Consider the following 21676-nt stretch of genomic DNA (forward strand, 5'->3'; position numbering starts at 1 on the left):
ATTAGGTCAGGCACATCCCAATCTAGTTAGATGTGCCTGATGTGGAAGTTTTTGGAGTTTTAGTCTTACTTTGACTCTTGCTAGCTGATGGTTTGTACCACAATCTGCTCCAGGACAAGTATGCTCATCAGAGATGCTCGTCTTCCACCGATGGAGAGCCAGGATGTAATCAATCTGGTGCTTTAACCAATTAATGTTAGATGTCCAAGTATAGGTCCATCATGAATGTTTCTGGAAGCAGGTATTGGTAATAACTAATCTGTTAGCGTGAGCAAATTCCAACAGTCTTTCACCACGGGTGTTACGTTCACCCAGACCAAAGATGCGACACTCAGACCTAACTCTCATATTCGTTCCCACTTTTGCATTTAAGTCCCCTAAGATGTAAAGTATGCCTCTCCTTGGTAGGAAGTCCAAAACAGTTTGTAAGTTTTCATAGAATTCCTCACTCTCTTCTTCAGGCCTATCTGTATGGGGGTGCATAAAGTACCACAATTGATACATTGGTAGGCTGAGCCTTAAGTCTAATAGAAAGTATCCTATCATTAATGGGGTTATAACCAAGAAGGCTTCTTGCTTGAGCTGTCTTCAGTATCACAGCTACCCTATGATGTTTTGAGTCACCACCTGAGTAATAACTAGCTTACCATCCTGTCTTTTGAAGTGACCTTCTCCATTCCATCTGGTCTCTGTAATTCCCAGGATGTCAATTTTATACCTATCCATCTCTTTACAGACAATCTCAAGAGTATTCATCTGTAGACCCTGAATATTCCATGAATATTCCTGAATATGTAAAATTCCCATCTAAGGTTAATCTTATACCTTCTGTGTTGCTCATTCACAATATCACTGACTTTTGATGGAGACTGTAATATTCTTCTTGAACAGGACCCTCTGCCCAAGTCCTGAACGCAGCTCTGATTATTCTGCATGATAACCGATGCAGCATGAGATGTGTTATAAGGCACAACCATATTAGCAATTATAAGATGAGATGAAATAGCAAAATAGGAACTCTGAATCTCAACTTGGCATAAAATTGCGAATGCCTTTCAATGGTAATGAATTTCATCTACTACCTAATACTGGAAGCTTGATTCAAGTCTGAGTATGGTACAGTACATTTCAGAAGCATCTTTGAATTTCTGAGATTTCACTAGAGATACGGTGCCTTAAAAGATAGAAATATAATATCTGATAATGTTGGAGTCTTGAGAAGAAACAGACTGATTTGGAGGAAAATTGTAGATAAGAACTTAGTAATGACGCAAATTTTCCATGTAGTACTATCATATCCTGTACAACCCTTGAGGGTGCATGGCAGGAGTTCAATGATGATGATGAGTGTGTAAAGTCCTTATAATAAAGATGCATAGGGTTAGATCTTAGAGCCAGGACAACAAAATACTTTCCCTCTAACCCTTTTGAGGAATATTGGTCACATGGAGGATGCATCAGCAAATGATGAACAGGATACCTAAGGAAGGTGTTGGTTAGACTTCGACATATAACTGTAAAGTATGCATCAATGGTATGCATAATATATTTATGTGTGCATGCCATTGATGTGTACTAATTACTGCCCAAGCATTAGGGTACTGTAATGAGAAGAATTAAAAATAAAAATAGAATGAGGAAGAATGAGGCACCAATGAAAAATTTAACATGGAATAGAGGACTGTTAGTTCTGTTTGAGATTAGTTTCTTCATTGCAAACACTTACTTTACTACAAGGTGGAATCATCAGAGCAAGAGGTTATTAGAGCAACAAAAATGCTACCTAGTAAAGAATGTGGAATAGATCATGAATTAATGATTGCTAAAATTAAAATGAAGTTAAAGGCTAAGATGAAACAAGAGCACTGTATTAGATCTGATTTAATCTAAACTGGAAGTTGGAAAATTGGACAGGACAGGAAGAGATTAATGAGAACTGAAGAAAGAAACAAAATATACAGCAAAAGAAGAAGAAAAATCTAAATAAATCAATGATAAAGAAAGATTGTAACTGGCTATCAGAAAGATTATTCAAGTAGAAAGAAGAAAAATTAAACTTCAGGAAAAGCAAAAAGAAAGGTTTCAATAGTTGAATGCAGATTTTCAGAGACAAGCTAGCTAAGAAAGACAAACATGTAAACAAAAGATTCAAGGAAAATGAAATAAAGTACAAGAATAAGAGTTTTTTTTTTTTTTTTTTTTTTTTTTTTTTTTAAAGAAAGATAAATGAAGTATAGAAAAGCTTATCCCTAGACTGGATCTAACAAAAATTAATTTGACAAAAAGTTTAGTAGTAGAAGTGAAAATAAAAAATGGCATGGGTATATAGAGGAATTATAATAAGATACTGACAAAGTGAGAGACAGAGATTTAAAAGGAGAGAATTTGGTAAAGAACCTATGCTATTTACATCTGCCATTTACAGATGAAAACTGAGGTAATATGAGCAATGGAATAGTTGCCATGTTATATTAAGATATTAACCTGAAGTTTAGCAACAAATTTGGAAGAAATATACTAACCTTTAGATTGGAAAACATTAATATTTATTTAGAAAACTAGCAAAATCCAAAAAAGGAATTTAACAATTACAGAAATACTTCATATGCAAATAAAGTTATGTTGAAAGTAAATTTTTTTTTTTTTTTTAAATATCATAAAATTCCTGCCAGGTACCCTCAAGGGGTGTACAAGATATGATAGTACTACATGAAAAAATTACATCATTGCTAACTTCCTATCTACAATTTTCCTCTAAATCAGTTTACTTGTCAAAACTCCAACATTATCAGATCTTATATTTCTATCGTCTAAGGCACTTTGTACCGTATCAATCCACCTATATCTTGGTCTTCCTCTGGGTCGTTTTCCTGCCAACCTGGCAGAGAACACTTGTTTTGCTAATCTTTCCTCTCCCATTCTATTTAAATGACCATACCATCTGAGATTAGCTCTGCTAACGCATTCCTGGATGCTGACAATGTCAAGTTCTTTCCTAATATCCTCATTTTTAATATGATATTGCCATTGATGCCATCTGTTCACGCCTCGAATCTTTCTCAGGACTCGCATATCTGCGGTCTCTAGTCTTTGGTCAAGTGTTTTACTTCTGACCCAGCTCTCAGATCCATAAGTGGTTTGAACACTTTCTTGTATACAGCTAATTTAGTGTTCCGACTAATTTCTCTCTTACTCATTATGAATTTATTCAATTGACATCCCACCATACCAGCTTTGCTGATTCTGTTGTCTATTTCTATATTTAATTTACCATCTTCAGTAAAAATCGTGCCTAAGTAGCTGAAACGTTTTACTTCTTCCACAGGTTCTCCATTCACAACACAGTTGACATTTTCAATGATTCTGCCTATTTTCATTGTCTTTGTCTTTTTATTGCTGACTTTCATACCATATCTATTACAACAGCTATTCAATTTTGTCAGAGAATCTTGCATACTTGTAGCAGATTTATTTAGAAGTATAACATCATCCGCATAAAGCAAAGACCTGACATTAACATCTCCAATTTTGATATCAGGTTTAATACCACTTTCCTTCATAATGTGATCCATATAGATAATGAATAACAGAGGGGATAATGTACATCCTTGTCTCACACCAGATTTAACATTAAACCATCTTCCTGTACTTCCTTCAATTCTAACTGCTGACTTACAACTCAAATAAAGACTAAGTATTGCTTGATATAATGCCCCATTGACACCATATAACTGCAGCATATTGAATAGCTTCTCTCTTGGCACCTTGTCATATGCCTTTTCCAAATCGACAAAATTTAAATACAGATCTTTGTTATATTCCCAGGCTTTCTCGACCATTTGTCGTAAAGTGAAGATCTGATCCTGACAGCCTCTATTTGGCCTGAATCCAGCTTGTTCTTCACCAAGCTTTTCTTCCACAATTCTTCTCAACCGTTTCTCAAGTATGCTTGCATAGATCTTGCCAGGAACACTCACTAGGGAAATACCTCTGTAATTCTCATATTCAGTTTTATTTCCCTTTTTATATATGGGTACTATGAGAGCTCTACTCCAATCATTGGGAATTCGTCCCTCTGTCTAGGCTTTCTGAACTATGCAGTGCAGCCACTGTAACACTTTTATACCACCATACTTCAGCTTTCTGGTCGAATATCATCTACTCCTGCTGCTTTCCACATTTCAAGCCTTTGATGGCTTTTTCTACTTCAAGTATGGATATGTATTCCTGACTGCTTGCCTGGTCAGTGTTTTTTTATCACTGTGCTGTCATCACTGCTTGTTTCATTTAGCAGTTTTTCAAAGTAATTACTCCATACTTCAAGGATATCTTTTTCTCCTGTTTTCATGTCACCTTTATCATCTCTAACTCCTTTTACAGCACTCTTTCCTCCATTCCTAAGCTTCTTCAACAACCTCCAGAATATTATGCCACCTTCTTGATATTTATTTTCTATATTCTTGCCAAAATCCTCCCATGACTTTTGTTTAGCTAGTTTTACATACTGTTTAGCTTTCTTACATTTGTCTCTGTATTCTGTAAGAGTAAAAGCTGACTTATTTGCCAGGAACTTTTGATATGCTTACTTCTTTTCCTTCAACGCCTCTTTAACTTCCTGTGTCCACCAGGGAGTTCTGATTTTTTTTATCCTTGCACACAACCTCACCACATGCCTCTCTGGCAGAATCGATCAATGTTTTCTTCAGAGTTTGCCACTGAATCTCCAAGGCTTGATTCCTGTTCTCAAACTCTTTCATTTTTTTTTCAATAATCTTTCTGTATTTTAGTTCTACAGTTCACATCTGAGAGCTGCTCAACTTTTATTCGCTTTAAAACTTTCTTACATGTTATTCTTTTCAATATGAAATTCAATTTTATCCTGCTCAAGACTAAATAGTGATCACTTCCAATTTCAAATCCTCTGTACACTCTGGTGTCCTGCACCAGGGAGAAAACATCACTATCAACAATAACATAGTCAATGAGACTTTTCTTATTCCTAGCCTCTTCTCTCCATGTGAATTTGTGCACATTTTTATTTTGGAACATGGTGTTAGTAAATAACCAGCCCATGCCCTGAGCAGAAATCCAACAGATATTTGCCATTATTATTAGCTTTGCTCTTTTCACCAAATTTTCCCAAAATATTTTGTATGTCTCACAATCATTTCATACTCTGCTATTTAGATCCCCAACAAGGACAAACTTTTCCTTTTTCATTGTGTCAGTTGCTTTTTCTAAATCGTCAAAAAATTCCTCCACTTCTACCTTAGTAGAACCTTCTGTGGGACCATAGGCACAAATAAGTGTCATTGTCCAGTTCCCCATTTTCATATTTGCCCACATTACTCTACTTGAGATTGACTGCCATTCAAGAAGATTAGCCTCATATTTTGTGTTGAATACTATGGCTACTCCTTCTTTTCCTTGATTGTCATTGCCTGAATATAACATTTTTGTTATATTCAGGCAATGACAATCAAGGTGACCGAAACAAAAAAGACCAGTTTTGGTCTTTTTTGTTTCAGTCACCCCTATTATGTCGATCTGATACTTATCTAATTCCTCAGCTAGCTCCATTTCTTTGCCATTCAGGCTTCTTACGTTGATAGTACCGATCTTTAACTCTGATGATGTTCAGTTGGGGTTTGTTTTCAGATTTGTTCCAGTAGCTGACTTTTCGCTGTTCACACTGGTTCCCTGGCGAAAACAACGGGGGCCTTGTTTAACCGGGCGACGCCCCAGCCGGCATGAAATTTTGTCATGTTGTACCATCATTTTTTATTTTGGTTTAACCAATAAGAATACAATTTGGTCAGCTAAATCCCAAATTGCCAGCCCATCCTCGTTCGTTCAGTATCAAAGTAGATACCCAACAGGGTGCACCATGATAAGGTGAGGATTGGACATTAGGTCAGAAGCCCTAGTCGGTTCTCCGCATTCCATTAAAGGCTATGTGTAGGTCTCCTCTCAGTTATACAGCTTTGACCCTTAAGCACCCCTTTTTTTTTAAATAAAAGGCTGGAAATGTGAGATGGATTGGAAAGAACAAGAGAATTTCAAAAGGAAGTATTCATCACTTATACTGATTATAAAAATGCATTAGATTTTGTTGATTCTAATAGTGTGCATCATGTGATGATAGTAATGGGCATACCTAAACATCTAATTCTTTTAATCAGAGAAGTGTATGAGTACCAAGAAGCTGCAGTAAAAAAATCTTTGCAAAATGGGAGATATTTGAGAGGAGATGTGTGTAAAAAGGAAAACAGTGTCAAACTTGACAAAATTATGAAAGACAAAGATGTTATTAAGACAAAATTTAGAAATGTTATAGCAATGATTTCAGTGGTGATGTGTGCATGCTAGACCATTAAGAAAGACAGACAGAAAGCAAATTGGTTTCTTTGAATTATGGATATGAAGAAGCCTTAGGAATCTCACATAGCACTGCATCCAGGCTCTGGGCAGTCCAATGGAACATGTTCCAGATGTTTGCTTCTGGAACACGAACTTCCTCTGCCACAGAGCATGAAGACAAATTTTTGGTTATAACAGCAAAACGTAATCAAAGCACCATAGCAGGTCAGCTTGCATTTCAGCTCCATTCAGGCACAGGTACATGGATGTCTTGACAAACTGTGGCAAGACAGCTGCAATGAGTAGGCCTATATATCTGAAGGCTTGTAGTCTGCATCCCTTTATCCAAAGCTTATCATAGTGCATGTTTTCAATAGCGTTGTATCCATAAAAATTGGACAAAATGCCACTGGGCTAATATGCTATTTACAGATGAGAGTTGTTTTTGTTTTTCCTCCAATTCTAGATGACACATGATCTAGCATGAAAGTGGTAATGCTTACCAGTGTGAGTGTTCTTGAAAGGAATAGATACAGTGCTGGAAAAAGAGACTATGACTGGTGAATGATATTGCAACAAAGTTCTTCAACGTCATGTTTGATTGTTCCGTGGTGCTGTAGGCAAAGAATTTATTTTCGTGGATAACAATGCCACACCACATCATACATGAGCAGTGGAGATACTTCTGGAGACAGAGGATATTAATCAAATCGAGTGGTCAGCACACCCCACAGATTTCAATCCCATAGAACATGTTTGGGATGCAATAGAGAGAGAGATGCATTGCTGCTTGAAATTCCCCTCCAGAAAACAAACAAGGCCTTATCCTTGCTCTGAAGGAGTATTGGGCCAGTTTGCCTGAAAAACCCGGGAATCACAGTATCGTACCATGCTAAGCATGGTACGATGCTGTGAGAGTTGCACTGCAGTTTGGGGTGGACACATTCCATACTGAAATGTCTCTCCGCACAGTTTTCTGTAAGCACCGTACATTAATTCCTTAACTAGTTCCTTAAGAAATTTGTAACTTTTGCCAAAAACGTATTGCAATTTAATTTGTACAAAATTTATAACACATTTTTTGTGTACTACAACTTATTAGTATGCTGGCAATAAATTTATGGCCACATTTGTCTTGAAAATTTTTTCATATACAGGTAAAAATGTAGTTAGTCCTTAGTTTTTTGGACACCGTATATATGCATACATAATGTCTCATCTATAAGATAAGATAAAATGAATTTGACAAATTTTTACTACAAAACTCTCTCATAGTAACTTGTCCAAATTAAAGTCAAATTATTTAAAAATATAATTTAGGCTTACTTACCTTACAGTTTTAGTTCCTCCTCCACCATATTGGCTTGCTGTTAAGGACATTTTGCTGTAAGTCCTTTAAAAAAATGTTTCCAGGAATATTTACACAATAGAGATGAACAAAAAGTAAAACATATCAGAAACACAGTCTTCAATATTTTCAAAGAAACAAATATTTTGTTTTTTGTACTAAAAATTATAAATAGCACTCACTAGATGATCAAATACTTCATCATTCAAACTATCTTAAACACTGACACAATATATACTTTTTCTTCAAAAGTATAAAATCAATTCATGCTGAAGGTTAAGTTAAGTTTTGTAAATAATAGTTTTTCATCTAGTATTCTGCATGGAAAATCATTGCATAAGTCACAGCAAAAATGGGAATGAATATGAAGCTGGTTGCTGACAGATATCAGAGTAGTATATGGTGAACAGGAAAGAAGCAAATGAGGGCAACTAGTGGAGTGGCTAAGGTCACTCACTGTACTAGGAGACCACTACTCTTTAATTTGTATATTAATGAATGATACAGGGAATGATTTTTGATGGGGGGGAGGGGATACTCGATTGTCTATGGAAATAACAAAGAGAATTTCAGAAGGAAGTAGTCATCTGTTTTTTGATTAAAAGGAAGCTTTCGATAGTGTGGATCAGAACGAACTGTGGAATGTGATAAGAGCAATGATGAGCATTTAATTTTCTTGATTAGAAAATTTGACAACCAAGAAGCTTCGGTAGAAACAGAAGGTGTTTAAGTGGAAAAAAGGCCGTAACAGGACTATATTTGTTGCCCTATCTTTTTAATATTTATAGTAAATATATTATGAGAATGGCCTACTTGGACAAAGGCCCAGCAGGAATTAAGATTGGTGACAGAAAAATAAATATATATATATATTTTTTTTTTAAGATATGCAGATGATACAACCCTCATAGCAGAAACTAAGGAAGATCTGGAGTGGTTTATTTGATTGGTTAAGAGGGAAAGTAGCAAAGCTGGGCTTAATTTAAATATCAGTAAAATAAAGGTGATGGCTTATGGCAATTTAGATGAATTTATAATAGAGGGAGATAAAATAGAGATCAAAAAGTTATGAGTAACTGGGATCCAGAATGAGAAATGATGGTAAATGTGAAGATGAAATTAAAGAAGGCTAGTCATGGGGAAATAAAGCTATGTTAAACCTGACAAAAATTATGACATGTTAGTAAAGTTAAAAAAGTTAGAATTTTCAAAACAATGGTATATGCAAGTAGTGATGTACGAATGTGAAAGCTGGATTATTAAGAAGAAAGACAGAAAGCAAATTGATTCATCTGAATTAAGGACATGGAGGAGACTATTAAGAATCACATAGATAAGAAGAATAACTTTAAGAAGGCTTCAGAGAGTATAAAAACACAATGCTCCTTGGAGGCAATGATCGCTACACAGAAGTTGATGCACTTTGGACATATTATGTAAGCAGATGAATCATTGGATATCTTGGGGAAGATTGCAAGACAGTTGGATGGACAACATAAAGGAACTTACTATCTTGAACTTACAACTGTTGAAAGAAAAGACAAAAGGCTGAGTGAGATGGAGAGCCTTTGTTCACAAGATCACAAAAAGTTGGAAATAACCAATGGCACACAACAGAGAATCAGTTGTCTGCTGATAATGCAAACAGTTGATCAAAGTGATGTAGATATCCTGTGAGATGATTTATATAAATGGGCAGTGTGGATATTGTGATAATGACTGATTTAATGTTACAAAATGTAAGCACTTCGGAATGAAAATATTACATGCTTTGTATCATATGGATGGTACTGGATTGAAGGAAATTAATGAAGCTAGGGATTTGGGGGTGATGGTAGACAGGGAGTTGAAGTTCAGAGGCAATACTGCAAAAACTGGCAAAACAGTTCAAAGGATTACCTGCAATCCAGTACCATCCATATGATACAAACCATGTCAATGTTGAAGAACACGTTGACAAGTAAAGATAAGGACAGTATTATCCTTATACAAAGGTGGGCTGAAAAGTTCTCGGCCTCGACCATAGATGGCAATAGTATAAGCATGATTTTCTTTTTCTAAGTTGGTACATCTGTCATAAGCACCATGTGAAATTGCAAATCATTCTATCAAGTAGTTAGTTTTATACAGCTGTCTGAAGCAAAAGTGTTGTCTGTATCCCTTGAAATGGATAAAATTGAGTATTGTGAGTTATAAAATTCTTTGTAAAAGAAGGTTTAATGCCAAAAGAAATTCATTTGAAGTTCATAAAAGTTTAAGGGCTCTTCTCCTTCATTTTTGACAATTAAGAAATGGGCTGCTGAGTTTAAACGTGGCTGTACCAGCCTTGAAGATGATCCACGTGAAGGACATACAAAAAGTGTAACAATAACAACACTAGAAATCATTGAGCAAGTGCACGATATGGTATTGGATGACCGGCGAGTCAAATTGCATGAAATTGCTGAGACTATAGGGATTTCAAAAGAAAGTGTAGGATATATTTTGCATGAAGAATTGCAAATGAAAAAGCTTTGCGCAAGATGGGTGCCACACTTGCTCACAGCAGATTAAACACGCACTTGCAAATCTCTGAAGTGCTTGGATCATTTTAACAAGAATAAAACTAATTTTGTGTGTCGACTTATTACTATGAATGAGACCTGGATTCACCATTACACATCAGAATCCAAACAGCAATCAAAACAGTGGACAGAAGCTGGTTGTTCTGAGCCAGAGAAGACAAAGTACGTTCCATCAGCAGGAAAGGTCATGGCATCAGTGTTTTGGGATGCTAAAGGCATTTTGTTTATTAATTATCTTGAAAAGGGTAAAACAATAACAAGGGGATATTATTCCAATCTTTTAACAAACTAAACGAAAAAATTTGTGAGAAAAGACCCAGTTTGCAGAAGGAAAAAATCATCTTTCATCAGGACCATGCACCTGCCCACAAAGGTGTTTTGGCAATGGGAAAATTAAGGGATCTGCACTATGAATTGTTGGAACAATTTGGCTCCCTCTGACTTCAATCTCTTCCCAAAACTAAAACTTTTCCTTGTTGGTCAGTGTTTTTCTTTGAATCAAGAGGTGATCTCAGCTGTAGAGGGATATTTTGCAGATCTTACTGAGAACCACTACAGGGACAGGATAATGGCGATGGAGCATCGCTGGAATGAATGTATTAGTCTTAAGGGAGATTATGTTGAAAATGAAAATAGTTTTGAAATTATAAATTTGTTTTTTCATTGTTACGCTGAGAAGTTTTCAGACCACCCTCATAAAGCTATGATTTGGCCACATCTTTGCTTGTGATGGGTCTGTGGAATGCTCCCTGTGAAGAGAGACTGAAGGCATGTGGGTTATAGGGTTAACAGGCAGAAAAGATGGGACAGGATAGAAACTTACCAATTATTAGAGTTCTCTAAGACTCAGACAAAAGAAAATTTTCAACACATGATGAGCAAGGAGAGAATAAGGGATCACACCCGGAAGTTGTATAAGAGTGTGCAGACCAGATTTTTTGTTGGAGAGCAGCAGTAATTTGTTGAATGGATTATTGTGAGTGCCCCAACAGTAAAATTTTTATTTTATTTATTTATCTATTTTATTTTTTTTAATGATGATAACATTCGTGAAAGGTCACATGACCCATAACACTTGTGTTATGGGTTGTGAGAAAAACACAAGTGTTTTTCTCACCCATACAGTGCCATGTATGGCACTGTATGAGTGAAAAAAACTACATGGGTAAGTGTTTATGGAGAAAGAAGTAATCCATTGATATGTTTCTTAAGGAGTTGAGGTTGTATTTGGCAGAGAAAAACAGTATTGGGGGAGGGGGGAATTGTTCCAAAGAATAGAAGTGGATAGAATGAAGCAGGATGATGAGGTTTGTTTGGAATTGAACAGTGTATGGATTTGAATTGCTCCCTTTCTTCTAATCTAGTTCTTACATGGTTTAGAAGGAAGTGGAGAAATGGTAGTGGCCAATTCAGAGGAGCAATGCCCAAGAAAGTACCTATAGAAAAGCCACGGTGCAGAAACTGAAGGGAGGACATGAGGGAAGGACCACCTATTAAGTAGATCACCCTCTTTTGTATATCATCAAGAATTCTTAGGGAGGTTTTGGATGCACCACCCCAAATGTGGGAACAATAATCCAAGATAGGTCAGATCTGAGACTTATGAAGTGTTAGGAGCTGAGCAGTAAAGAGAAGTAATGTTATGAATAGAAGACCAAGATTTTTAGAGGCTGAGGAAGCTATGTGTGTAATATGTTTGTGTCAGGATAAACTGGATGTGGCAGTAAGCCCAAGAAGAGAAAGCTGATCATGAAAGAAAATTGGAACATTATCAAAAGTAAGTGAGAGTGAAGTAAAATCTTTTTTGCAGGTAATAAGGCAAGCCTGAGATTTCATGGCATTGAAATTTACTGAGTTATCATCACCATATTTGAGGATGATGAGAAGCATTAGTACCTAAATCATTGATTATAGAAGCTCTTTAAGCTTCTACCATCTAAGTACTACAGGGTACTCAGACAGGGTTTTTTTTGAAAAAGATGGGTACTGTCATCAGCAAGACTATGAATACAATTTGAAGTTTTAGAGAGAGAGAGGTCATTGATGTAAAGGAGGAAGAGAATAGGAAAACCCTGGGGTATTCCAGCATTGATAGAGAAAATTGATTTGAGAAAGCCATTCACCATGGCACATAATGAACGACCAGTGAGGAAGCTGGCAAGCCCATCATAGAGTGCTAGGGGAAGATCATAAGATGTTAGCTTGTTTAGGGAGGGCTCAATGCCAAATACGATCAAATGCATTTGATATGTTGAGAGTAACAACATGAGTTTTTCCATATTTGGGAATGATTAGTTTCCATGGTAACATGGAAACTAATCATTCCCAAAAACAATAGTGAGGTCAGAGCACAATAATGTATAGTTACTTTTTGTGGGGAAAATTTTTTTTTCTCACTCAAAAATCAAGTTTGTTTTTCTTTTCAAGCTAAATTATTTGCTAGCATTTATTTTCTAATGAAATTTTATAAGCACTGTTTTATTCTAATTTTTATATTTCTTATCTCCTTTCAAACTTTTACTGTTAATTAGAATTTTTTTTGCTATGACTTGTAATGATTTCTAGTAACTTGAATAAGTGAATATTGCTGATTGTTGAGATCTACATAGTTAAAGGTAATTATGGCATGAAAATTAATATCTATATCTTTCACTTTCTGTTGGCAAACATAACTAGTATATTATGTTCTAAACCTTATAATATTAATATGCATATACACATATATATATACTGGATGGCCACATTTTCAAACATGAAAGGCCAGGATATTTTTCTTTCAATTGAAAACTAAACACAATACAATAAAAAATCATATGTATTCAAAAATCTTTATGAAAATAATGAATTAATTTAAAACAATCTGAATTCATTAAATTTTGTCTAACTTTCTGCAAAATTACATATTCATTATATAATCCATTGCCATTAATCATATGATTAAGTTTAATACCTTGTAACACTTTTAATAATTCATCAAAAGTAAACTCTTTTCAAATTAAAACTTGTCATTTTTATAAATAGTTGTGAATGAAAATTCAACCTTTCTTTTTTTAAGTATGATCAACTGAACATTCATAATTTTTGTAGATAAGCTTATATGTTAGTAGATATAGCTTCTAATTTTTTAAGAAATGACAATGTAAACTAGATTATTAATTTTAAAAACTTTAATAACTACCTATATTTTGACAATTTTATATTGCCATCTTCAGGGATCACAAAACAATGATATGTGCATGCAGGCACTCACACTAAGCAAATGAGGCTGAAGAAAGGCAACAGAAGTCAGTCCTAGAGTCTAAAATGGTGCTGCCTAGTTAGCTAAATTGGGTTTTCTTGTCTGTTGGATTGCAGGTTACAATCTTAGGGAAGCATACAATCTTAGAATGTATGCTTCCCAAATTTGGGGCAGTCTAATGCACTCAAATCTGTTGCAGTTTGGAAAGTTTTTCAGAGGCAGATTCAAGGAATAGTCTTTCATATTTGTACTTGCTGTGATGTAATAAAGTGGCCTTCTTCCAGCATATTCTGTGGTAGGTGTCCAAAGCATGGTTAGCTAGTCTTGAGTGACTGTGTTGGTGGAACCAGATGTAGTCTATGTGTTTGGAAATTCTGGTATTGGTTGTCATGCCTGTTTGGCCATAGCAGGACAGTTTGCAACTATAACGGACCTGGTATACTCCAAGGTGGGTCTAGAGCAGTGTTTCTCAATGTTTTTTGGATCATGCCCCACCTCAACGTCTCAAAGATTTTGATGCCCCCCCCCCAGCATACTAGTCAGCCAAGTTCTGAAAAAGTATAATATAAATATTTGCATGTACATTTTCTAATTGTTCCCCCTCCCCCCCTGTGGGGCGTATGCCCCATGTTGAGAAACACTGGTCCAGGGGAAGTGGCTGGTCTGTGGTGGAGAAGATAAGAGATGCCAATTTCTTATGCGGTTTGTACCTGGTTGTGAGGTCATATTTCCTTAGGATTTTTGTTAATTTTTCAGATGTACCCCCAGATATATGAAATGGTGATAAATTTAGAGTAATCTGTGTTTTGAAGAGGAAGGGGGGGGGGGGATTGTGGTTACATGGTATTAATTTTTTGGGGGGATTGTAGCCATCGGCTAAGAAGGTGTTAAGTATATGGTCAGGTTCAGTTGCCAGGGAATTGTTATCTGAACTGATTAATTTTGCCCTGTTATATAGGGCAAAATTAATCAGTTCAGATAACAATTCCCACCATATTGTTGGTGGGAGAAGGATCTGACTACTGGTGAATGTATATATCTGTATGTGTAAGTTTTCTGTAAACCGGGAAAACCAAGGATCCATCAGGCTGGTGTATAATCAGAGTGAAAGGAAGACTGCTGTTGTTTTCCTTTTTCAGGGTAAACTGGATCCTGGGATGTTGATTGTTTAAGTGTGTTTGAAATTGAGGAGTGTATTCAGGCCATGCAGCCAAATGGAAAACACATCATCCACATAGTGTAGCCAGACAGTGAGTTTATGTGGGGGAGAGTTTAAGACTTTTTCTTCAAAGGTTTCCATAAAGAAGTTAGCCAGAGGTGGAGGGAGTGGAAAACCCATCGCTGTCCCCTCTACCTGTTAGTAGAATTTTCCTGGCCAAACAAAATAGACTTGAGTTCATGGTGAACTGAAATAAGGCTGAGATATCAGGAGAAAAAATTTGGCTTGGATGAGGTCTAAGATATCTTTGAGTGGGACATTGGTGAATAAGGAGGAGATATCAAAACTGATTATTATGTCAGTTTGTTGGAGTGTGAGGATTTCTACACTGGCTTTAAAGTGGGCTGAGTTTTATTTGTGTGAGTACTTTGGTTAAATATTTGGCTAATTTGAATGTAAGGAAAGTCAATGCCATCCACAATGGGATGTAATGGTACGTTTTGCTGATGGATTTTTGGTAGTCCATATATCTGGGGGTTCTAAGGTCTTACTCTGTTTGTTTTGTCACTCTCTCAAGCCAAGAGGTACTTTCTTAAGGAACATATGGAGTGTCTTGATGGGTGCATATTCTATAGGGAGGCAGGTAGAACTGTCTAAAAGTAAATTTCTCAAGCAAATGTGTTGAGAAAAATGGGTTTTTCTCAACACATTATCAGGTTGATAGCCACCTTGTACAGGGAGTAAGAAGCCATGGTAAGAACAGGTGTTGGATTAACCGATTGGCTTCAGGTCACTTGTTTAGTATCTATGCTGAGGACATCATGTGTGTAGCACTGGATGAGCTCAAGACTGAAATTAGGATAGGTGGTAGATTGATCAGTAATCTGAGGTATGCTGATGATGCATTACTCCTTTGTAATGATAGGAAGAACCAGGACAAATTCTTGATAAAGTTAACAAGATCAGTAATAACAGAGGACTTAAACTCAATTGTAGCAAGATAAAGATTAAGGTTCTCAAAGGAAATACAAACAGGGGAAGGTCTTGAGAAACAAGTATACCTTAATGGAGAAAGAACTGAGGAAGTCAACAAGCTTGAGTACTTGGGATCCATTATTAATGTGTTCAGAAGACGTCAGAAGAAGATTAGGAATAGCTAAAACAACAATCAGACTTGTCTAAAATCTGGAAGGATGGATCTATCTCCATGGGAACAAAGTTGAGGAATTTGGATGCAGTTGTTTTTCCAACAGTAATTTATGGATGTGAGACTTGGAACCTAAACAAGTCAGATAAGAAAGGGATAGCTACTATTGAGATGTGGTGTTACAGATGGCCATTGAGGATATCACATACTGAAAGGTGTAGAAATTAATGGGTGTTAGAAAAGATCAGTAGAACTTTAAGGCTCCTTAAGGATATTGACAGATGAAAGTTAAAATATTTTGGACACATTGAAAGGATGGAATGAGTACAGTAAAACCTCAATATAATGGACTAATTTGAGCGAGGGGGTGTCCATTAAATCTGAAAGTCCATTATATAATAAAGTAGATTTTCTGAATGCATCAGCTAGCACACGTTAAAACTGCCACAGAAAGTCATGCCATGTGACAAAAGAACTAATTACAACGTGATTAATGTGATCACGTGCTAATCATTCACTGAACATGTTTTACGAGTGGTAACTCATTTATGTTGGCTAAATTACTACAGTGTTTTTCCAACATATGATGGCCTATTCGCCAAAATTTGTTAAAAATAACAGGAAATTAATAATAAAAAGTAAACTGCTAATTTAATTATAAGCAAATCTTGGTTAAAACATTTTAAAATTAACAGGGTGTAAATTTTCACGTGACATACGGACCGGAAATTTTATCCATTAAATCGAGGGTTTACTGTACTTCTCAGAACAGTAATAGAAGGTAAAGATCCACCTTCAATGTGATGGGTGGATGGTGCCTGATCTTCAGCGAGTTGATGTTTCCAGAAAAGCATACAACAGGACTACATGGCGAGGACTGGTGTGGCACATCACTGAGCATCGGAGTGACCACATGGTATCTGTGGATGTCCAATGAACAGATGACATATATAATGAGGCTTTGTTACTTAGCTAATTCTTTTTTTCCCTTCCTTTTTTTTGAAAATTTCTTACTTTATTTTTTATACTACAGTACTGAGAATTAAAGAAACACAGGTCAACCATCAACATTTCATTGTAGCGGCAGACATAAATATCTGTTCAAATGCAATGCAGCTATGATGAGGAATGAGATGTAATATGTGATATACAATAGTACTCTACACAATACCATTCTCTGTTACCTTTACCTCAAGCAAAATATAACTCTAAATATTTCTGACATTTAGATAGTTGGAAACATTTGAACCCAAATCTTTCCAACTAAAAAGTATGTTTATTCTTCTGACTGTGTAACAAAAGAGATGCACACAAAATCAATAGAGATTAATTATTTTTATTATAATGTTCAAGACCATTATAAGCATTATAACATCTGTAAAAAATTGAAACCTTTTAAACTGATTTAATCTGCTTTAATTAATCTCTTTTTAAATCAATCAATTGCATTTGTAAATTCATGTCTTTTTAATTCCATGTCTGAAGAAACTTTCCCAACTATTCCTACTTTAAGTGTGGTTTTGCAGATATCTCCAAGTTTTGAAATGTGCAGAAATGCTGATTTGAGTTGGAAAAACCTGGTGTAGAACACACAGTAAACATTACTCACAGTACAATCTTAAATTTTAAGATGAAAACATATGTTTCTGAGAGTTTTCAAAATAAAATGAATAAACAATGGACACGGTGAATGAAATTCATTTGGGTTACTACATACCAAGCTAACTTACTTCCATCTCCTCATATATTGAACAGCATCTAGACTACATCCAGCATCCTGTAGAGCAGCAGCATACTGGTCAACTTCTACCTGGAGGGAAAAAAAAAAAAAAGCATGGAGGGGAATCACAAATACATTCAGTTCACTCAGTTTATTATTCCCTATTTAAAATTTCAAATATACACATAGTATTCAGATAATTAAGCAATGACATTATATAATGATGCAGCTCTCAAAATAAATAGTCCAGTTCAGATGAATACAAAGCATATAATATCTCAAAAGTCAGTATATTTGTAATGCTCAAACATTTGAACCATCACGATCTTCCATAACAATGCCTTAAATGCTGACTGCCATTTTCCAGAAGGGCGAGGTCAATTTTGTGAACAATGCTACACATACACACACACAGTCTTATCTTATTTCCTGCAAGTATGATTTGACTTACCTTCATTTCCCAAATTTTTAATGATACTCAGACCTCTACACAAGATCAGATTTCTATTCTGTGGCTGCTCAACTACACATCATGGTAGATGGTTTCCTGTACTCAAATTATCCCCACTCTTTACTGAACAAGATACTACCTATAACTAGGTAGTACCTTGTTCAGTAAAGTGCATAAATTTAAAATTTAGCTAAATAGATCATACTGTTCACACCTTGAGGTGATGCACCTTAAACCTCACTAGCATTGCTTGATGCTATTTGGAAGAGGGAAAATTTATTAAATGATAACACTCTCTCTCTCTCACTGATATTTAGCTTCTGCCTTATGACTCTTCTACAGGTATATTCATGGTCAATCTCGTACATTGTTTAAGGAAATTAACAACATAGACGTGATAATAACTAAAAATGCTTAATTATTTTATATATTTCACCGAAGTTAAATCAGTATCTTCATAAATTAATACAGTGGTATAAAACACTTGCAGGCAGACACCAATGTATTAATCTCTGAAGATGCCAATTTTACTTCGACGAAATATAGGAAGTAATAATTAAATACTTTTAGTTATCAAGTCTACATTGTTAATTTCCTTAAACGATACATGATACTGGAGAATTAATGTATAAGCCTAAACACCAGGATTTTGGTCAATGATATGCTGAATTGGTCACTATCATTCTTCCACTTTTTCAAAAACTTTAAGAACAGCAGCAGTTGCTGGTCTTGCTTATGGATCAGATATATTATTATCTTCGAGGGAGGCTATAAATAACCCAAACCAGCTGTCATACCTTGCCTTAAATTAATTAACACTAGACGCACTCACTACCCCTAAAGGCAAACTATTCCACTCTGTCACTGCTATCTGGGAGAAAAACATAGGTCTTAACCTTTTCTGGACTGTGAATAAACTTAACTTCCATGGATAACCCTGTGTTCTCTACCCATCTTCCATATAACGAAAAATTTCATCAGATGATATCCTATAACACCCATTCAAAAGTTTATAGATCTCTATCATATCATCCCTGTTTCTCCTGTTAACCAGAGTCTGCAATTCACATACAACCTGTCCTCATAATCTAAATCCCATAATCTGGATATAATCTTTGTAACTCTTCTTTCCACCCTTTCCACAGCTTCTTATCTATATCTAGATAAGACCATGCCTGGATTATTGTGCGCAGATTTATCAAAGTCTTATAAAGAGACAAAATTACTTCCTTATCCTTACATGTCAAGGTTCGCTTCAACATCCTCTGAGTTGTATTTGCAACTTTTGCTTTGTGACCTTTGAACATCAAATTCCTATCCGCCATTAAACCAAGATCCCTTGCCTCTTCAGCTTCTTGCAGCATAACCCCGCTAATATAATATGCTGCTGGAACTCTAATCATGCCACATACACTTACTAATATTAAATTAACAGCCATTTTTGTATATCCAAATTTCCAGCCTTTTTAAATCATTTTGTAAGTGAATATCAGTAGCATCCCTGATTGCCCTGCCTATCTTTGCATCATCAGCAAACAATTGCAGATCTGATGTTACAATTTGCCTGATGTCATTAATGTACCCTGAGGTACAGCACTGGTCACCTTAAATCTAGCAGATTCACACAAATTGTATACCACTTTTTGATATCTGTCTGTCACCCATCCTCTGATCCAAGTCAAGAGTTTATATTCCAATTACATCTCCAGTTTATGCAATAGCCTTTGGTCTGATATCCTATCAATTGCCTTAGAAAAATCCAACATTATCATAGTGTATCCATTCCCTTTATCTAACTTGGCCATAATATTGTTATAAAATATGAGCAAAGGGATGCTTAAGGCTCAAAGCTGTATAATTGAGAGGAGACCTCCACATAGCCTTTAAAGGAATGTGGAGAACCGACCAGGGCTTCTGACCTAATTTCCAATCCACACCTTTTCGTGGTGCACCCTGTTAGGTATCTACCTGGATACTGAATGAATAAGGATGGGCTGGCAATTTGGGATTTAGTCGACCAAATTGTACCAAAATGCATAACGATGGTACAACATGAGAGAATTTCAAGCCGGCTGGTTAAACAAAGACCCCGTTGTTTTTGCCAGGGAACCAGGGCAAACAGCAAAAATTCAGCTACTGGAACAAAACCAAAAACATACCCCCAAATCAACACCACCAGAGTTCAAGATCGGTACTATCAACATAAGAAGCCTGAATGGCAAAGAAATGAAGCTAGCTGTGGAATTAGATAAGTATCAGATCAACATAATAGGGGTGACTAAAACAAAAACACAGAAACTAGTCAGATCTTTCTGGGCAATAAATACAAAATGTTATATGTAGGCAATAACAATCAAGGAAAAGGAGTAGCCATAGTATTCAACAATAAATATGAGGATAATCTTCTTGAATGGCAGACAGTTTCAAGTAGAGGGATGTGGACAAATATCAGAAAGGGGGAACTGGATCCAACAGAAGGGTCTACTAAGGTAGAAGTGAAGGAATTTTTTGAGGCTTTAGACAACTGACACAATGAAAAAGGAAAAGTTGGTCCTCGTTGGGGATCTAAATAGCAGAGTATGAAATGATTGTCAGACATACAAAAATATTTGGGGAAATTTGGAGAAAAGAGCAAAGCTAATAATAATGGCAAATATCTGTTAGATTTCTGTCCAGGACATGGACTGGTCATTATTAACTCCATGTTCCAACATAAAAATGTGCAGAAATTCACATGGAGAGAAGAGGCTAGGAATAAGAAAAGTCTCATTGACTATGTTATTGTTGATAGTGATGTTTTCTCCCTGGTGCAGGACACCAGAGTGTACAGAGGATTTGAAATTAAATGTGATCACCATTTAGTCTTGAGCAGGATAAAATTTAAATTCATTTTGAAAAGAAAAACATGTAAGAAAGTTTTAAAGTGAATAAAAGTTGAGCAGTTAAAAGATGTGAACTGTAGACTAAAATACACAAAGATTATTGAAGAAAAAATGAAAGAATTTGAGAACAGGAACCAAACCTCGGAGATTCAGTGGCAAGCCTTGAAGAAAACCCGGATTGATTCAGCCAGAGAGGCATGTGGTGAGGTTGTCTGCAAGGATAGAAAAATCAGAACTCCACAGTGGACACAGGAAGTTAAAGTGGCAGTGAAGGAAAAGAAGAAAGCATATCAAAAGTTCGTGGCAAATAAGTCAGCTTGTGCTCTTAGAGAATACAGAGACAAATGTAAGAAAGCTAAACAGTGTGTAAAACTAGCTAAACAGTGTGTAAAACTAGCTAAACAAAAGTCATGGGAGGACTTTGGCAAGAATATAGAAAATAAATATCAAGAATGTGGCAAGATATTCTGTAGGTTGTTGAAGAAGCTCAGAAATGGAGGAAAGAGTGTCGTAAAAGGAATTAGAGATGATAAAGGTGACATGAAAAGCGGAAAAAAAGATATTGTTGAAGTATGGAGTAATTACTTCAAAAAATTGCTAAATGAAACAAGCAGTGATAGCAAAGTGGTAAAAAACACTCAACAAGCATATAGTCAGGAATACATATCCATACATGAAGTAGAAAACGCCATCAAAGATTTGAAATGTGGAAAGTCAGCAGGAATAGATGATATTCAACCAGAAAGGCTGAAGTATAGAGGTATACAAATCCTACAGTGGCTGCACTGCATAGTTCAGAAGGCCTGG

At 35.8% G+C, this 21676-nt stretch overlaps 1 protein-coding gene across 1 annotated transcript in view; it reads right to left on the bottom strand.

Annotated features, from left to right (window-relative positions):
- The window catches only part of Slh (sec1 family domain containing Slh), a 349840-nt gene that overhangs the window by 66901 nt on the left and 261263 nt on the right, over positions 1-21676 (bottom strand). Inside the window, exons 18-19 of the mRNA XM_090408533.1 lie at positions 17547-17626; positions 7691-7753 (exon numbers count right to left, since the gene is read on the bottom strand). Of these exons, the coding sequence (XP_090264659.1) occupies positions 7691-7753; positions 17547-17626 (143 nt within the window). The remainder of the gene's footprint in view (positions 1-7690; positions 7754-17546; positions 17627-21676) is intronic.

This window comes from Typopeltis vanoorti, chromosome 18, assembly GCF_054136105.1.
Source record: "Typopeltis vanoorti isolate ZY-2024b chromosome 18, IOZ_Tvanoo_1.0, whole genome shotgun sequence".
NCBI classification, from domain to species: domain Eukaryota; kingdom Metazoa; phylum Arthropoda; class Arachnida; order Uropygi; family Thelyphonidae; genus Typopeltis; species Typopeltis vanoorti.